At 37.8% G+C, this 19,016-nt stretch overlaps 1 protein-coding gene across 9 annotated transcripts in view; it reads left to right on the forward strand.

The window, feature by feature from the left end:
• The window catches only part of AKAP9 (A-kinase anchoring protein 9), a 216,142-nt gene that overhangs the window by 111,939 nt on the left and 85,187 nt on the right, over positions 1-19,016 (forward strand). For all 9 annotated transcript variants that reach the window (XM_019533012.1, XM_019533055.1, XM_019533069.1 and 6 more), the window contains 6 exons: positions 101-478; positions 2,949-3,173; positions 4,451-4,591; positions 5,087-5,190; positions 7,480-7,688; positions 15,693-15,919. In XM_019533012.1, the coding sequence (XP_019388557.1) occupies positions 101-478; positions 2,949-3,173; positions 4,451-4,591; positions 5,087-5,190; positions 7,480-7,688; positions 15,693-15,919 (1,284 nt within the window). The remainder of the gene's footprint in view (positions 1-100; positions 479-2,948; positions 3,174-4,450; positions 4,592-5,086; positions 5,191-7,479; positions 7,689-15,692; positions 15,920-19,016) is intronic.

Below are 19,016 nucleotides of genomic sequence, written 5' to 3' on the forward strand. Positions count from 1 at the left end.
CATTTACTTGTTTTACTGATTTTTTTTTTTCTTTTTTTTTTTTCCTTTACCAGTAATTGATGTCACAGTGTGTTTTTAAAAACGGTATTTTCTTATTCAGGTTATCGTGCAAATGAGTGTAGCATTTGCCCAACAGACCGAACTGGCAAGAATGGCTAGACAGAAAGAAGTAAGTCTGTCAGTAGCGCAAACAGAAATTGTTCATCAAGAGGAAAGACCTCTTGAAATGATGCAGAAATGCAGTGAAGAAGAGTTAGACATCCATCTTACCAAAGAAAAGAAAAAAGATATTAAACATGAAGAACTGAAACCACTTAGCAAGGAACTCTGTGAAGAGTCCAGTGATATTCCTTCTCTTGGAGAACAATTTGAATCAACTGCTGGGCCTGGTTACATGCTGGGACCAAGCAAGCAGGAAATGAAATTATCAGCTGAGTCTTCCTCCCAACACACAGAATTTGAGCTGAAGGAAATACTAGTAAGTATAAAGACATTGTCAATGTATTTATTCTATGAAATAGCATATTTGTATATTTCAGACCATCTCATTTCATGTTCTATCTGGTCACAAAAAGTTTTACCATTATTCCAGTTACTGTTATGTAGCTTCGGCCATTATTTATTGGGGTTTTAAATGTTTTAATGGAAAAATGCAAATTTTAATGAAGTTCTTTAGTTATTCCCCTTCACTGCTTAATATTGAAGCATTATATTTGTTTGATCATAAAGCAAATGTAGTGAAACTGAATGATCCAGTTCTTGATCAAAGTTGTTAGAAATGGCATAAATAGTTAAAACTTAGCTAGATTTAGCAGCAACTTTTAATATTAATTAATATATACTGCTAGTGCTATAGATAAATTGTGTAAATATATGCTTTCTTAACCTAGCAGTGTCCCTCTTAAATGCCATCTGAAAGGATAAATTATAACGGCAATAATTTTAAATAGTGATCTGTATCAAACGTTTTCATGTTGATTAACATCTTCATGTTGTTCTCAGTAAGATTAGGATTTAAAAACAAAGAGCATCTTTACACATGCTCCAGGTTGGGGGCAAAGGGAGTGTCTTAATTGGAGCAACTCTCAGGAGACGCTCTAATTAAATCTCCCGCAGTGTCTCATGTATTCAGAGTTCTGTGCTTCAGAATGGCGATGGAGGTGCTTTAACTAAAGTTTGTTCAATGAGCTTTAGTTAAAGAGCCCCCGCCGCCATTTTGAAAGGCAGGTACACTGAATACACACGACACCGAGGCTGCTGAAGTGTTCTAATTAGAATGCTCTGTCATGTTCTAGAACACGTCAGAGCAGGCAGAGCAGGTGCCCAAAAGTTCTATAGTGAATACAAAGATGCAAAAGAACCAATCATAATAGGTCATCTCATTTTTCTCCATCACATTTGTGAATAGACTCAGATAAAAAATGTTGTACAATATAGTAAATTATTGTCTTTGTAGTCCATACATTGCAATTATTTGAAACCTTAGTATCTATATTCTGCTCAGTTTGAAACAAATTTTATGTTGTACTTGCTTTTCATAATTTACTTTAAAGGCTTCTAAAATGCAGAAGATTCCTTGGAAGCAGTTGCAAGAAAATAAAAGATACAGATTCCATTTTAATTTTTAAATAACTTCAAATGTGTATGATTGATTCTTGTTATAATTGCACAGTATAATATGAAACACATAATATATAGCTTCCTATACTTAATTAGCACCATAAAAACAAAACTTTACCTTAGATTAATCTTTGGTAAACAAGTCATTGGTGCCCTGACCTGAAGACCAACTGCAAGTTTGTAGCTTAAAACAACAGTATACAGACCTAAGACATGATAGTAGCTGCAGTCACTATATTTTAGTAGTAAAGGATGATGATTAAGTAGTAGCATTTTTTTATAAACTTGAGAAGTGGATCATAAATTGCAGTGAGCAGGAGATTACAATAGTCAAGGTCAGATAAAAGGGCATAGAGAAGTTCCTGTTGTCCTTTATCAAAAAAACCTCGATACTCTATTTACTTGATTCCAAGATGCTTATTTTGGAATCCAAGTATGATGTGTTATTGGGCAGGCAGCAGCTGCAGTTCCAGCTCCAGCCCAGCCCTGTAGTAGCAACGCTGGCTCTGTGCCACTGCCGTGGGGTGGGCAGGGTTTATATTCAGTGCCCCAGGATGTAGCATGGATGGAGCTTACGGGCAGCAGAGCAAAGGTAAGGGGCAGGTGGGTGGGGTTAGAGACTTTGGCGGGGAGGGAAGAAGGGGCGGAGACCTGAGGCTGTGGAGGGCAGGCACAAAGTGTGGGCAGGTGGCAGGGGAAAGCTGCCTGCCTCCCCCACCATCTCCACACTGCCTGTGCCCCACTGCACCTTCTACTGTCTGCCTCCTTACTGCCTGTCCCCCACCACTCCTCATTGATACCTGCCTGATTACTGCCTCCCCACCACCTGCCCTACCATGTGCCCCCCTAGTGCCTCACCCAAGGGATGTCCACTACCACCTGCCCCATTACTGCCCTGTCATCATCTGTTTCCCCCCTCCAATGCCTGCAGTAGTACTGGGAGATGATTTAAGATGATCCTCCAATAATTCGATTCTACACATGGAAAATTATTATACATTTATAAATTTTCCTTGTCTGGAATCTGATTATTAGTGGGTGGTCTTAAATTCAGGGTTGTCTTGAATTTGGGTAAATATGGTACTTGTCTTTGTTTTGGAAACCATTCATGTCTTTGTATTGTTTATAGTTATGAAAGGGATTGTTCTTTCTCTTGTGGGGGCAGCTTATGATTCTTTAACATTTGGATTTTCAAGAAGCCTGAAACAAGTTGATATTTTGGTTGATGGATGTTATAACTTGTGCAATTATTTTTGAAAAAACTATTTAAATATTTCATACAGTATGTACCAGCACATATGATACTAAAAATAATTAATATATTACAGCGAAATAATAGTATGATGGCATCCAGCACAGAAACCTCAAGTCAACTGTTGTTGTATGAAGAACGTTTGGAAGACATGCGACAGGAACTTGTGCGACAGTATCAGGAACATCAGCAGGCAACAGAAACAGTGAGGCAGGGGCATATGCAACAAATGGAGCGGGAAAAAGAAAATCAAGAACAGCTCTTAGCAGAGATTGAAAGACTTAAAATGCAATTAGCGGAGGTAATATGGGCTTGGAGGAAGGGCAGCTGACAACTGAACTTAGCTTTTATTTTGAGACCTCACTACAGCCAAGCAGATTTAAAAGAATACATTTTATCAATGCCTTAAACTGTCATGAAGCTCTTCTGGTTGAAGCCTTCATCAGTTTTGCCAGCTTAATTGGTGGCATTAAGCAGTTTGATCTCCTACTACTGCATATTTGCTGTTTCTACCTGGATATCAGGTGAAATCAAAACAATCCTGAATTCTGACCCATTTATTGCATTGTAGTGGTGCATCCATATGTGTTGGATGCTTCATTTCAGTGGTGCAGCATTTCAAAATATGTATAAAAATAAATATGAGAGAACCCTAAAGTTCTTCAATTCTATAGGGAATGGAACTCCACTGCAATACAAGTGTCCACCAGTCCATTATTATGCTCCTCGTACACTGGATTTTACCTTGCATACTTTCTGTTGTCTTCATGAGGAAAGGTGGTATAGTGGTGACCTGCTATTCCAGATCACTGTGATTTGTATCTGGCTAACACGCCTGTTTCTCATTTGAAGCAACTGCAGGAGTTTAGATAGCAGGTCTAGATAGCTTCTTCTAGTATCACTGTGGGCCTGTTCCCATCCTTTGCCTTAGGATTGCTCCCCTAAGGTAGCATTCTCTCTGTCCATGTCATCCTGGCCTCTGTCTCCCTTCCAGCACATCTAGGCATCAGGAAGGGCTGGACTTATTGATGAGAGACATTGAGTTGGTGATTTAGGCTTCTAGCTTCCCTGTCTTCTAAATGTTTGGCCGTGAGAGCTGTATGAGAAGTAAAATGTAAATTTAAAATCAAGGATACTTTTCAGTCTTCTGTCTTGTACATTTTTTTTGCCTTGTATGACTGCAGTGAAAGCCTATTCTAAAAAACGTGCTATCCAGATAGAATACTAGATACCCTACTACAGTGTGTGTATGTGTACATATACACTCTGTGTGTGTGTGTGTGTGTGTGTGTGTGTGTGTGTGTGTGTGTGTGTGTAAACAGTGAAGTTGTGTGTAGCATCCAGTACAACCATACTGCTTTTAAAAAGGTTTATAACAGTTGTATGAAAATTCAGCTTAAGATATAAAATACACTTACTAGTTTTTGTCTGTTTTGGAAAAATTTTCGTTTCCTTTTTACCACTTGACAGAATAGGCTGTATTTTCCTTGTGCAAGATATGCTGAGTATTAGAAGTGACAGAAATCATTAATACCCAAAGGTAAAAGCCATACAACCTCTATGATGGTTCTTTTATAGAGCGATTCAGTGGAGAATGACAGCTTGGTTACAGAGAGAGAGAGAATGCTTTTAGAGGAACTAGAATCATTAAAGAAGCATTCTGTACCTGGACAGGAGAGGCTGTATTGTGAGCTACGTAACAGCAGTACGCAAACACAGGTAAATATGGACTTTGACTGCCTTAGAAACCCTGGCATATACATACAATAGGATTTTTTTTTTTTTTCTCCCATTCAGTACAATGATGCAATGTTAGTATTATTTGTTAAGTTTTATTTAGACGGTATATACTAAACAGTGAGGAGAGGTGGAGCCTAAGTTATGTATCTTTTTAATTCAGGTAAAGTCCAATTTTAATGTTGCTATAGCAACATCCAACCAGAAACCTAGGAAGTGTTTATTAAGATAACAAACTTCTTTCTAACAAGCCTTGCTTTCGATCCCTCATATCTTCCCCACTCCCTATATATTATTATTGTTCCTTGATACTAGTAATCTTGGATAAAAGGATTGCTTTTTTATTTCAAATAGTACATAGCTTTTGCAGGTGTTTTATTTCATGATGTAACTGTGAATCAGAATAGCATGTTGAGTCCAGCATGACAGGATTTTTGTCTTTTTTTTTCCTCTCTCCCTTTACAAAAATTAATTCAGAGTGAAAAAGAAAATCAAAATGAATCAAAAGAGGCCATCTTAGAGGATGAAGAAGGAAGAGAGAACCCTGAAGAAACATCTTCAGCAATTCTTTCTAAAGAAAGGTACTTTGAATTAAGTCTAAACTTTAATTAGAAGTTTCCACAGAAGTACAATGGTCTATTTTCAGATTCAAAGTTTTAAATGTTGCTTATGTTGCACAGCATAGTTTAGTGGCAAGGTTGTAGTGGTATTGTAGTTACTATTCTCCAATGAATATGAGAGAAGCAAGCTTTGCTTTTCATTTACATAATGTTGTTAAACAAGCTTATTGTATGTGGTATTTAGCTTAGACTGTATTTGCTTCTTTCTCAGACATAAGGAGAGACATTTGAGGCTCAAAGGTTGTCTAGCATCTTTCCCAACTCTGTAGTATAATTTAGACATTTATAAAATAGTGTCTCAGAAATTTTCCATTAGGTGGGGGGGAAGGCAAGGAATTGTGCACACCTCTTTGTTGTTCACTTTTTATTGCACGTAAGAGATTGCATAATTGTAATAAAACCTCTAAAATTTAATTTATCTTTGTAAAGTCTCAGCTTTCATTTTAAACATAAATTTACCTTGAATGATTTCATTGCTGTCTCTTCTAACTTTTATGGCCTTGCATGCTCCCCCATTCTCTTGATATTTTTTTTATGAATTTCAGTGTGGAGTCTTGATCACACAGGTGTAAGCACAGTTGATCATCATGGAGTACAGTAATTTTTTGAAAAGGCAGAAATTCTGAAATTCATAATTGATACACTGTGCTAATATAGATAACATTTTTAATGTTTATAGTCATGTATTCATTACATATAAGCATATATTTGACTTGTATCTGGGCTGTTCAACTTCTAAGGGGCCAGGGACCACATCAGTGGGGGCCATGGGTCTTGGGCACCGAATGCCACCTATCCCACTGCACAGAGCACCCAGATGCCCCACTGCTGCGCTCTCTCTGCCCTGGGCAACCTTCCCTCCAGCCTCGCCCAGCACTGCTGGTCTTCATGCCTACTGCACCACACATCCCCTTCCTACAAACTGCGACTCCCCATACCCCCACCACAGCACTACATATCCTATGCTGCTGCACCCCTTACCTGGGCATCCTGACACCCCTAGGTCCCCAGCTGCAAATTCTCCGCTCCACTAGCAGCCTGTAGGCTCCCCCAGTGCGCTAGACTGTGCTGTGCTCTACTACCCCCCACAGTAGGCCAAGGGCAGGGGTAAGGGCAGATGGGGAAGGCCAGAGGAAGGGGGAGCCTGGACCCCCTGGCTTTTGCTGCAGCCAGTGTAATGGTGGGAAATAGCAGCCGAGTGGGAGCCTGGGAGCCACAACTGAGCCCCTCATGGGCTGCGTGCACCTATGGGGTCCCAGTTGGACAGCCCTCCTCTGTATTTAAAAGTGCATATTACCAGTGTAAAATCATAATTACACTGGATGTTGTGGTCATCTATAACTATAGATGGGAAGTAATACTTATTGTGGTATTTATTTTTATTTTTCTAAATTCTGCCCCATGGGTATCGAGGTCTTTCAAGGCCTATTTGAATGGGTTGGAAGAAGAAAGTTTTCTTTAAACTAGAAAACAAACACTTTTGTATTACACAATATTTTTGTGTGAAAAGGTTAAAGTTTTGTCTTTTTACTAAACTGGAGTTAATCTTATTTCACTTATTCTTTTATTGCACTCAATGGACATTAATTAATTCCCAATAATTAAAACACCACTTTAAAAAAATTTGGAGTGCAAAAAATTGTGGCTTATCTTTCTTAGTGTAGTATTAGCCTAAAATATTTTACCAAAGTCTGAATGTCTCATCTTTTTTTGAGATAATATAACATTATTTGTCTTGTAAAGAGTGGTGGTTTCAGATATTAAAAGCATCACAAAGGGTCTACCTAACCAGTCTCAGAAGTTCAAGTTGTAAAATTCTTTCTTGTTTTCAGTCATTGCTAACCATCCAATCTTAGCCTGTGTCCAATAAAGCAGCTTTCACAAGCTGTGAAATATGGTGAGGAGAGAAGAGGTTTTTAATTGCATTATTGACAAATGTGGCATTGCTTAACCATATTTAAAAAGAGAATTGGCAGGGGGGGAAAAAATCTCAAAATTGTAGTTTTCAGTTCTGTGTTGTAAAATTCTGTGATGCTTTGTTTGACTGTGGACTGCTGTCAATATGCTAATATAGAATGTATATATATGAATGATATCTTGCAGTCTTAAGAAAATACTAATTCTACCAAATCAGTAGCAAAATTTTCCTCGTTCTAGTATTTCACGTGTAAAACACAAATTGTATGTCCATGCACAGGCAGGAAAGGTATCAAATTAGTGATTTAGTTCCTGTTCTGTCCATACGTGTAGGCATGCTCTACAGAACGCTAACAACAGACTCCTGAGGATTCTGTTAGAAGTTGTGAAGACAACTGTTGCTGTAGAAGAAACAATTGGTCATCATGTTCTTGGATTACTGGATAGAGCTGGAAAAGGCCAGCCATCCTCTAAGATTGTAGCATGGGAAAGTAAGACAGAAGAGTCAATAAAACCATGTGTCCGCGTGGGATATGAAAAAGGTACTGGTTCTGTGTTTACTTGTATGTTATATGCAAGGCCAATAATATGCAAGTATTTTTTACTTTAAAAATTGCATTAAAAAAACCCAGGTTCTCTAAAAATTAATTACACGTGTTTTTAAAAAATAGTATGTATGAATATATATAAGAGATTCATGTGATCTCAGTTGTTAACACAAATATCTGATTAAATGGTTTTCAGATAAATATAGCACATCCCTAGGCAATTACTGAGCTAAATTACATCTTTGTCACAAACTTTGTGTAAGTGACAGTATATTCTTGTGCTGCCCTTGGCAGCCATTAAGATAATGGTGTCATTTGGAGCTGAGGAATTTTATGCTGGATCCCAAAAATTACATGACTGCCAGGGATCAAGCAGCGGGCAGCTGTGTTGAAGCAGCATGCTACAATTTATTGCATGGTTAATGCCTGCCAGGACCTGGGAAATGGATTAAGAGAAACAGAAATAGAAAGGCCTTAATATTCATCTCATTTGTTCCCACTCCAGATTTTATACATGGTGCTGTATAAATTTGCTGTCTCATGGGGGATGGGACTGAATCCAAAATCCTGTCCCCTACTCTGCAGAAGCTTCTTTTCCTGTGCTGTGTCTACTGCTGCAAGTAGCCAATACAACCCGCTAAGGGGTGCTTTATGCTCCCTCAGTCTTCTATGTGGATCTTCAGGATAGCTCACAATGCGACTTGATATTAGCACTCAATTATACATGCCTCATTTAGAGTCCTAGTTTATTCAATAAATATTCTAGAAAAATATTCTAAATCCCCAGACCATCAAATTTAGCTATTAGGAATACATGCTTTAGAGTTTGTTACTCAAATGTTGAATAAAGACTTAATTACCAGTTTTTATTCAATGTTTATACTTCTGAATATACTCTGTACTGTAAACATTAAATGTGTATCAAGTTACTACTTGGCCATATTATCAAGGAGGAATATAGGAATATAGTAAGAGTCAGAATCTAGAAAGCCAAGGCACAAATAGAGACGCAAGTAGTAAAGGCTGTGAAAGGCAATGTTAAATGCGTAAGAAGTAAGAGGAAGACCAAAGGAAATGAAAATCCTTTACTAAATGAGGAGAGGAAGCTAATAATGGATGGCATGTATAAGGTTTAGGTGCTTAATGTTTTTGGTTTTTTCATTTTTGCTTCAGTCTTTGCAAAAAGGTCCATTATTAGAAGATAACCACAGCAAAAAGGACAAGATAGTAGGAACTTAGCTTAGAGTAGAGAAAAAACAAGTCAGATACTATTTAAGTTAGATGTTTTTGTATCAGCAGGGCCTGATGTATTCATCCTAGACTACTGAAAGAACTGGCTGAAGTACTTATGCAATTGTTGGCTGTCCTTTCGAGAACTTACGGTGGTCAAGTGTGTTCCAGAAACTGGGAAACAGCAACGCATCTTTTTTTTTTCTATATAAAAAAGGGGGGACAGTAGTGCTACGTCGGACTGGGATGTAATTCCCTAGCTTTGATACCTGGAAAGATATTGGAACAAATCATTAATTACTTTCTAAGCACCTAGTGATTAGCCTATTTCTTGTAACAGCTCATAAGAATTTGATAAGAGTAAGTTATTTTAACCAACCTGATTTCCTTCACTGCTAAGGTATTGGGCCTTGTAGATGGGGCTGAGTAGTAGATCTGATGCATCTTAGTTTTTGTAAGGCTTTTAACACTGTCTCAATACATTTTCATAATTAAGATAAGGAAATATAGTTGAGGCAAAATAGTACTAGGTGGGTGCCCAACTGGCTGGATAATGGTACACAAAATGCAGTCCTTAATAACTGACGGCCAAACTGGGAAGGTATTAAGTGGGATTTCCCAGACATCTGCCTTGGATTAGTAATTTTGAGTATCTCTATTAATGGCATAAAGGACAGAGTTGACTATACTCAGTACATTGGCAGAAGATCCCAAGCAAGCTGAGGTAGCAATTAAGAGAACATGATTTGGATTCCCAAGATGACTGCTGCTTCTCCCTGGGCCTACAAAAAGCAGGAGCAGAATCCAGTGTTAACCCTCTCACAGCTGCAGCAGTAGGTTTTGGCTGAAGAACCACTAAGATAGCTGAGGGTGAGCAATCATCTATATTCAGTTTGTTATTTAATGAAACTGGTGGTGTGGAAAAAACCCTTCATTATTTGTAGGCACTCATATATAAGAACTATTTACAGTAAAGAAGTAACAGTCATGTTACTGCCTTTCCAGGGGTCTGGGGGATAGCTTTGTTGCAGTCCTGCCACACCAGGAAGTTCCTGCTACTTCACCCACACTGTCCCCTAGGATGCCACGCTTCCTGGAAACTATATAGGTGCCGATATGTTGGCACGGAAGCTGCTCTGACATGCTGGAATTCCAGTGCGTCAGAGCAGACTTCATTAATCAGCGATTGCCATGCTCCTGCATCTCATGTTATCTGCATCCCCACGCTTATAAATGGCAGTGGGAATGCTGATACAGGAGATGCAATGGCACTTTAATTAAAACAGCTCTCAGATCCACTGTAATTAAAGTGCTACCTCCCTGCCAAGACGTGTAAAAGTGCCCTGTATTGCCAAAAGGACTTTTTCTACCACACAGTTGGCCATGACTCCAGACAAATCTTTTTTCTGCATTTTTGCCTTCCCAAAACAAGGCACTTGTTTTATTTTCTTGCACACCACATGCCCACAAATATGTCGTTTACTTCTGACCATGTTTGTGGATATGAAAACTCACAGGCCTCTACTTCACTAATAAAAAGATAATATGAAAGCTTCTGCATAAAAGACTATACTTCCTTCTGAAAGGTTTGGATTGACATTTTTCTGATGATTATTTTGAGATGCTATTGCACTGTTTTATTTGTTGGAGCACATGTTTCAAAAATGTTTCTACTTATGTTTTCAATGTCCTTATTTATGTCCTGTATTTTTAATTGTCACAAAATGCAAGTAAATAATCTTTTGCAAAATTCTAGGAGTGTGACACGGATTCTAGTCTCCTCCTCCACTAAATAAATATTCAATGTGAAAGCTGAGCAGGAAATCAAAATATCTTTATGCTTTTTCCTATGTGTATAGAACTACACAGAAAAATAATACATTTATTAAAGCAACTTATCCTCCAGCTTTCTGAATACAGTCTGTTTTTAATTTTATAGTTGGGCTTTTTTACAGTATGACTTATCAGCATATGAAGCTCAGCCTGCTTATTTAAACTTGTGCTGATTTGTACAAGTTTAAAGAATGATTGAATCTATAAAGTTCATTGACTTGGTTACTAGATAACAAGCTTTTATTTCCAGAACAATTACTAAAGTTCAGATTTCAGTGAGAAAGCATGTTGAGATTGTGTACAGTAATATAGTGACTTAGCTATGAATTAATTATATCTGAAGATTTGGACCTTCATTTGTCACAGTAGCTTCAGAGGGTGACAGCAGCTACTACAACAGCTGCTGTCATCCTCCCTCAGAGCTCTGCTTGTGGAAGAGTGACTTTTAAACTAAAGGCCACTGCTGTAAACCCCAGCAGCAAATTAATATGTACACTCTTACTCTTGTCTGGCACAAAAACATATTCCAAGTAAATTGGGCATGACTAGCTTAATGTAATTCTTAGTACATTTTAATTCATGTTAAAAAAAACAAATCTCCCAAAAAACATGTTTGTTTCTCCCCTCCATCCCCCCTCCCCCCATCCTGGAAACTTCTGAGAAAATGCTATAGGATTTTTAAAATACAAACTCTTCCTGGGCTAACTACTCTTGATTTTACTACATTATGCTGTTGATGATTTAGGAATAGGAGGAATATAATCCAGCACTTAAATCATCTCAGTTCTGCTCTTTTAGCAAGGGAAAGAGAAATAAAAAATAGTAAACACTTTAATCTTAGACCTAGATTTTCTCCAGTCAGAGCTCATTGAAGGATCAAAGCTGTATCATTAAAGTAAAGATATGTGACTGAATAAACATAAGGAACAGGTCTGTTAAACAGATATGTGCCACTTTTGCATTAGTCATGTTTTATAGTAGAATAATACTTTGAATTCAGAATATTAAACTAATTTTAATGGGCTTTTTCCTTGTCTTTTCTACATCTGTCCTTCAGTTAAATCATATTCTAGAGGTAGTTGCTTTAGAAAATGCTACATCTCCAATGTTATTTATTTATTCTATACCAAAAAAATAAACTGCAGAAAATTATACATAGATTTTGGGTTGGCAGGGGGAAAGTAATGTCACGAAGTTAGAGTTTTAAAATATGAAGTCTGAAATCTTGCCATTACTTCATGAATTTCATGTTGTAATCTTCTGTTCACTGGCAGAAATAATTTAAAAAACTATTTAGTACCAATGGGAGTGAGAAATTATTAGCACCAGCTGTTGAAATGATTTGATCAAGTTGGTACTGATTCTGAGTAAGCTTTGAGGCCTGAAGCTTTTCCAAAGTCCTATAATCTATCAGAAGTCTGTATTTCAACAGTTACTTTGCAAAAAGAATACCTTTTCTTCTTAATAACTCACTGTAATTGGGAGAGAAGTTTGAAAGCCTCTGGATAAAGGTCAGAGAGGAGAGCAGCAGGGGGGCGGGGGATGTCTCAGCGGGCATCTATTATAGGCCACCAAATCAGGAGGAAGAGGGGGTTGAGGCCTTCTTTAGATAGCTGACAGAAGTTTCCAAATTGCAAGAAATGGTTCTCATGGGGGACTTCAGTTATCACTGGGACATCTGCTGGGAGGAAAATAGCAGTTCGAAGACTGTCTAGTAAATTCTTGGAGTGTATTGGGGTTATCTTTTGATACGTGTGGTGAAAAGGCCAAAAGCTCTTTTCGATTTCCTTCACATTCTCAACCAGTTCTTGCCTATGAGAAGTGGAAGATGACGTGGACAACAGTTGCCATGAAATGATAGAGTTCAAGATCCTGAGGGAAGGAAGGAAGGGCAGCAGTAAAATAAAGATGCTAGGCTTCAAAAAAGCAGGCATAATATCAGGGAGCTGATGGGCATGATCCCCTGGGAGGCAAAAAAGGAGGCCAGGAATGCTGGCTATAGTTAAGGTGGCTGTGTTAAGTGCATAAGAGCAATGTGATGGAAGAATGGGAAGTGCAGTAAGGCTAGGGACAGACATTACACACAAACCGGTCTAAGTGATCAGAAGCTGGTTTAAACCTGTAACAGAACAGACATTCAGTGCGCATAAACTAGTTTGAAAATGGCGGAAACTGGTTTGAGATAAACCTGGTTGAATGTAGTATCAGACTTAACTGATTTGGGTCAAACTGGTTTATGCAATGTCTGTCCTGGACTCCTTTCTGATTTAACTTAAACCAGAGTCCTCCAGCATCTCAGCATCTGGGTGGGGCTCTGCTCCAGAGCAGAACTGACCCGGCCCTCTACTCTCTTGCTGGAGCTCTGGCAGAGACTGCAGGCACAGCAGTGTCTGCCTGGCTTCCCCTTGCCCCCCATGCCCCATCACTCTCTGCTCAAGCAGGGATTCCCTCCCCTCTCCCACAGCATGGACTGCAGCCAGCATGTGGTATGCTAGCTAATGCTGAGAGGTCTGTGTAAGGCAGACAGGACAGTGTCTGCTTAGGGCTTTTTGGAGCTAATCAGTAGGTCAGCTGGTAATGTCCCTCCATTCAGTCCTTGGAAAAAGTTGTTTAAAAAGAGCTTGAACTAATGAGAGAGGCTTTTGTTTTCTTGATGGGTTACGAAATGCTGTGTTGTCAGCTCCTTGCTGACTCTAAGGAGCATGGTGGTGGGGGAAGGAGGGAATCCCTCCCTAATCACAGTGTCCTGCCAGAGTCTGGCCACGCCCCACTTCAGTAAGGGAAGGGAGGGCTGCTCTAGCACTCTTTGGCTTCTAGCCTGAGCCACTGGAGGCATGTGCCTGAATTTCTTCAGTCCAGAGGGAATGTCTGTACATTCGCAAACCAGTTCAGCCTAGGCAGGTTAGACTAACATGCAAAGACTGAATCGGTTCAGGTTTAGGCTTTTTTAATGTCTATCCCTAGCCTAAGAGACGAGCATTGCTAGACACAAACCACTGAGGAGATCAGTATCTCGAAAGGAATAGTACAAAAAGTGGTCATAGTACTAGGGAAGATTATAGGAGTACTGCATGAGCATGCAGGGAGAAAATTAGGAAGGCCGAGGCACGATTTGAGATGCAGCTGGCAAGAGGCTTAAAGGCAATAAAAAGGGATTCTGTAAATAAGTCAGAGGTAAACCAAAGAAACCCTTACAGAATGCAGAAGTCTAGTTACAATACTTAAGGTGTCTATAAAGTGCTTTGAAATCCTGTGTAAATAAAAGGTGCCATGCTTATGCAAATTCCATGCATCATGTTATCTTTTTCTTTCTGTTACATTTTAATAGAGTATTAAGATTATGTTAAATTATATTATCTCCCAAAGCTATAAGGAGATATGAAACAGTTACTTAAAGAAAAATGCCTATAGTAGATTACATTTTATAAATATTAGCAGAAGCAAAAGTAAACAATTCAAATCAAAGTCTATTTTAATTTGATATGGAAGTGACTTTTTTATGGGCATCAAGTCTTGGCTAGAGCGCAATAAATGCACAATTTGTGATCATTATCCTGGTGCATATCATTTACTATTTTTAGGCATAAACATGCATAATATATTAATTATATTATTAAACACAATACAGCACATTTGTTTAAATCTGAGAAGAACAATTGGCATATCTCATTGTGGTTGTAACACAACCAGCATTTGCAGTTGTGGGAGGGTTTTTTCAAAGGAGCTGGAGCATGTTAAAGGGTAAGGCAGCAAAGGAGAAAAATAAATATAGTAAGATTACATAAAAACAATGTATTAAAAACATATTTGTTTTGTTTTTTTTAAAAGAAGCATGTTTTCAGTAGAGCTAAAATCATTTCTTTTCAGAGTTCTTTGACTACATTAACGTTCTGGATTTGCTCTCGGGTTTTATGATAACATCACAAACTTTAAATGGACTAATAACTTGGTTTCATTTTTCCAAACAAACACATTATATAAAGATACTTTAAAGATTATATTGTTTAATTTTTATTAAAGGAGTTTATTAAAATATTTTCCTGCCATATAAAAATATAAGTCTAAAAAAGCATAGTACTTCTCATTTTCAAAGCACTATACTATATTAATTCAAACATTAATAAAGCAATCTACTGCTAAGGCACATTACTGGATTATTATTGCGTTTTCCACACTGTTCTTGAAGATTTCACCCATTGCCTAAAATGTTTAAAAACAGCAAAAATATAAACATCCATTTTTAGAAGCCCTGCATTCTAAATATAACAAGTACCATGCCCTTTGATGGTAGTTTATATCAAAATAATGCTTTTGCATCTGATATTGCTTTTCAGACAGAAAGCGAGCCATCTATGAAACTGAAAACAAAGATGTAACATAGTAAGGGCTAGGAAGAGGACTTGATTATCACGAGGACTGGCAGTACCAGTTCATCTGTTGTTGAATACCGCAGCTCAACGAAGTCTTTGTATTTAAAATAAGTAAATTTCCTGAACCATGTATTTGTGTTTATTCACAGTACTGTACTTGGTTACTGATGACAAGCGACTGATTGAACTGGCAAGTTTCCCTGGTTCTCTATATTAAGGGCAATTCTACAAATCACAATTATTACAATAATTCAGTAATAAGAGTTTGTACGAACAGACTCTTAGGTCCTATAGTAGTACTACCAGGCTGTCCACAGTATTATATTCTGTTAGTATCTCCTTTTTCTCTCTCCCTTATACCTGTTTTTATTTCACATATTCTGTGCATTATTTGTACACAACTTAGTGTAAAATATATTTCCTTTATGTCTTTGTGGTGTCTTGTCTTGAAGGTTGAAGTATTTTATTATTTAATTGCTTGTCTCTCCATTCTTAAATAAAATATGTATTTTTTTATCAATTTAAAGGCAAGAAATCTTTTAAAAAGTTTATTGTTTTGTTGCAGAAGAACCATCTTCCTCATATCACACTAGTCATCTAGGAGGTGATGATATTAGCATATGGTCAGGAGCACCTGATGAAGGACTTGAGCTGACTCAGCATCTCAAAGAAAGCAGCTTTGCTGGACTGGAAATGGACCCTGAAAAGGAGGAACTGATTCTAAATATTAGTTCTCGACTGCAGGCTGCTGTTGAAAAACTTCTGGAAGCCATCAGTGACACCAGCAGTCAGGTAGGATTTCCTCTTTGTAATACATTTCCAGTTTATATTGGAAAGTCTTTCTTAATTTGTTCTCCTAAAAATATTCTTTGTTTAGGTGTAAACTGTTAGTCCATAAGGAAAGTAGAAAATTTTTGAATTTGTGTTAGGTTCTGATCTTCCAAACCCAGAAGGGCCTTAAAAGCATACCTTTTTACAGCTTTAAAGGCTTGCCGTATGCAACTCTTACCCAAAGTCTTTGTACCAGTGATCTTCCAACATAAAAAAGAAGCGTACACTACCTGAAAACTGGAAGCACTTCTTTGTATATTAACTTTTGGTTTTCTGCAATGCAGCAAAAGTAAATGCTCTTTTAAAGGCATGTTCTGCCATATTTAATAGCTAATTTAGGTAATCTTATTAATTTGCTTATAGAAGCACATAATTTATCTGTGTATTGTGTTGATGGGGTAGGTTTGTTTTGGTTTTGTTTCCTGTTTGCATGATTTTTTTTTCTTGGTTGTACACTACAAGAAAGCAGGCTAGATGCTGCTGATCCATTCTGATATACCAAATATATTACTATGCATCACTTCTCTTTTTCTCTTTTCTTTTCTCTTTTTTTTGTAAATTAATCCCTTTAGTTTTTATAAACTGGATTTTGTGTACACAAAGGAGGGCTTCATTGATGGAGTGGACCATAAAGCTTCTCAATGAGCTGGATATGTGGAATCTGTGTGGTCAGTAATCTAAGAAGTAGGAGAAATTTAATTATGGGGAAAAGGATGTGTTAGTTCATTGGGGCAACTTTAAAAAGAGGCTAAATGTTGACAAAACATAACTCCAATTACTAAAATTTATTGGAAAAGTGGCATTTTCCCATATCACTATGCATACATAAATATTTAAAGTATGCCTATAATAGCAACTATAACAATTATTGTCTGCAGTAAATATATGTCCATAATAGCGGTAAGACTTATTTCATGAATTTAAAAATACTGCTTTTCTATTTTTAAATTCAAATACAGATAAAATAAGGGCATAAAGATATGCTAAAACTGACACAAAGCCAAAACTAGTTTCTCTACCTTTTATCTAATGATGTTTTCCTTTTAGTTTGTTTTTTCATCTTTATTGTAGCCAGAAACTTGTTTTTTCTTGGGCTTGTGTCCCTTTTGAATCAGCCTCAAATATTGTTGCTTTATAATGGACACATGTCTGGACAAATTATATTGCAGAATTAATTTGTGAATATAGCCATCATTATCACCAAATCTGAGGAATGTATTAATTCCTCCTAGAAGAGGGCAAGTGAAAAAAAATAAAAACAAATGCTAAGCTGTTAAATACTGCAAACTCTGTCAAAGAATCATAGAGAAGTGTGGCCAAAAGGGATCTCAGTGGGTCATTTAGTCCAGGGTGACTGCTTAACTGGAGCCATTTCATCTGGCCTGTGGGACTTCCCAGGGGTCTGGAGATTTGGTGGCATGGGAGCATGAATTGCCTTTCCTCTGCTTCCCTGCTGCCAAATGTTTGGACCTGCAAGCCAAATAATGTGAGACTGCATGCAGGGTTGGGCTCGCGCACAGCCGGATGTGTGTGTGGAGTCAGGTTGACATGTTGCATCAACCCCATGCATCAACCCTGCACAGGATCCATCCCACAAAGTAATCTACCTGTCATCCAACCTATCTAGTTCAACTCCTTGTTCAAGGCAGAATTATCCTTGATTAAACCATCCCACTCAACTATTTGTCTAACCTGCTCATACAAACTTCCAGGGATTCTAGTCTCTCTGGGTAACTTAAAGTACTCTCATAGTCAGAAATTTCTTCCTAATTACCAACCTAATTATGCCTTGCTGCAATTTAAGGCCGTTGTTCCTCGTCCTATCCTGTGCAATCACAACTAGTCTGTCTCTATTCTCTTTACAGCCATCCTTCAGATATATGAAGACCTTTATCAAATCTCTCCCCCCCACTGTCTTCCAGACTAAATAACCCTATTTCTTTCAGTGTTTCTTCATAAATCATGTTTCCTAGAACTAAGCATCATTTTTGTTGCTCTCAGCTGGGCTATTTCTAACTTGTCCACATCTTTCTCAGAGCAAGAAGTTGAAAACGACATACCATCCTTCAAGTGAGGTATTAGCAGTGTCAGGGAGAATCGCTTCCCATGACATGTTGTTCCAATAATACAGCCTAGTATGCTATTGGTCTTTGTTGCAAGAAGGTCACACAGTTGGTACATACTGACCACACCTTGTGGTCTGCTTTAACCTTTACTTCCTTCCGTACAGTATTTCAGCTTAACCAGTCATTCCCCAGCCTGTATTTATGCATGGAGTTATTCTGTCCCAAGTGCAGGAGTCTGCACTTGTCCTTATTAAATTTTCATTCAGTTGATTTGGGATCATTTCTCTAGTTTATCAAGGGTGTTCTGAATCCTAACCCTACCTTTCAGATAGTCTGCAACTCTACCCTACTGTTAGAGGTGTTCAGTAGTATTGCAGCTTACAATATATATTAGTTTTCTTTACAACATAAAGTAAACAGCAAAGGGTGGAGTAGCTATTTGTCTTCATCTTTATTTCATGATACCAGTCAGAAAGTATACTTTTAAGTCTGCCCTTCTCAGTAAGTTATGTTGATATATTTTCACATATTACACTGGTGCTTAGTAGTCCTGTCAAATTATTTAATTTTCATTATAATTTATTTATAGTTATTTTGTATAAGTTTTGATATTTTTTTTTTATTTTTACATCTTGCATGACAGCTCAAATTCATAATGCAGGCTCTTCTCACAGAAAATATAAAATGGAGTATGTAATATTAAAAAGTAAGCATACAGACTATCAAAGGTGCCCCACTGCAATATCTAAACTTCTGGTATTTAAACTGTAATGTGGGATTGATAGATGCTTACTTTGGGGTGTCCAGTAATGAAACTTGTTCTCTTCCAGTCCCTGTTTTTGTAATATTAACAAAGGGCAACGCTAATATTGCTTTGGAAACCATTCTAAATACTAATAGGCAAGCTGTTCGAGAAAATTATGCTGGCACACATCCAGGAGGGGCCAGCAGGGGACTGCATGCTTAGGGGCAACCAACATGGGTTCATCAGT

Source organism: Crocodylus porosus, unplaced genomic scaffold, assembly GCF_001723895.1.
Source record: "Crocodylus porosus isolate Cpor-Errol unplaced genomic scaffold, CroPor_comp1, whole genome shotgun sequence".
In the NCBI taxonomy this organism is placed as follows: domain Eukaryota; kingdom Metazoa; phylum Chordata; order Crocodylia; family Crocodylidae; genus Crocodylus; species Crocodylus porosus.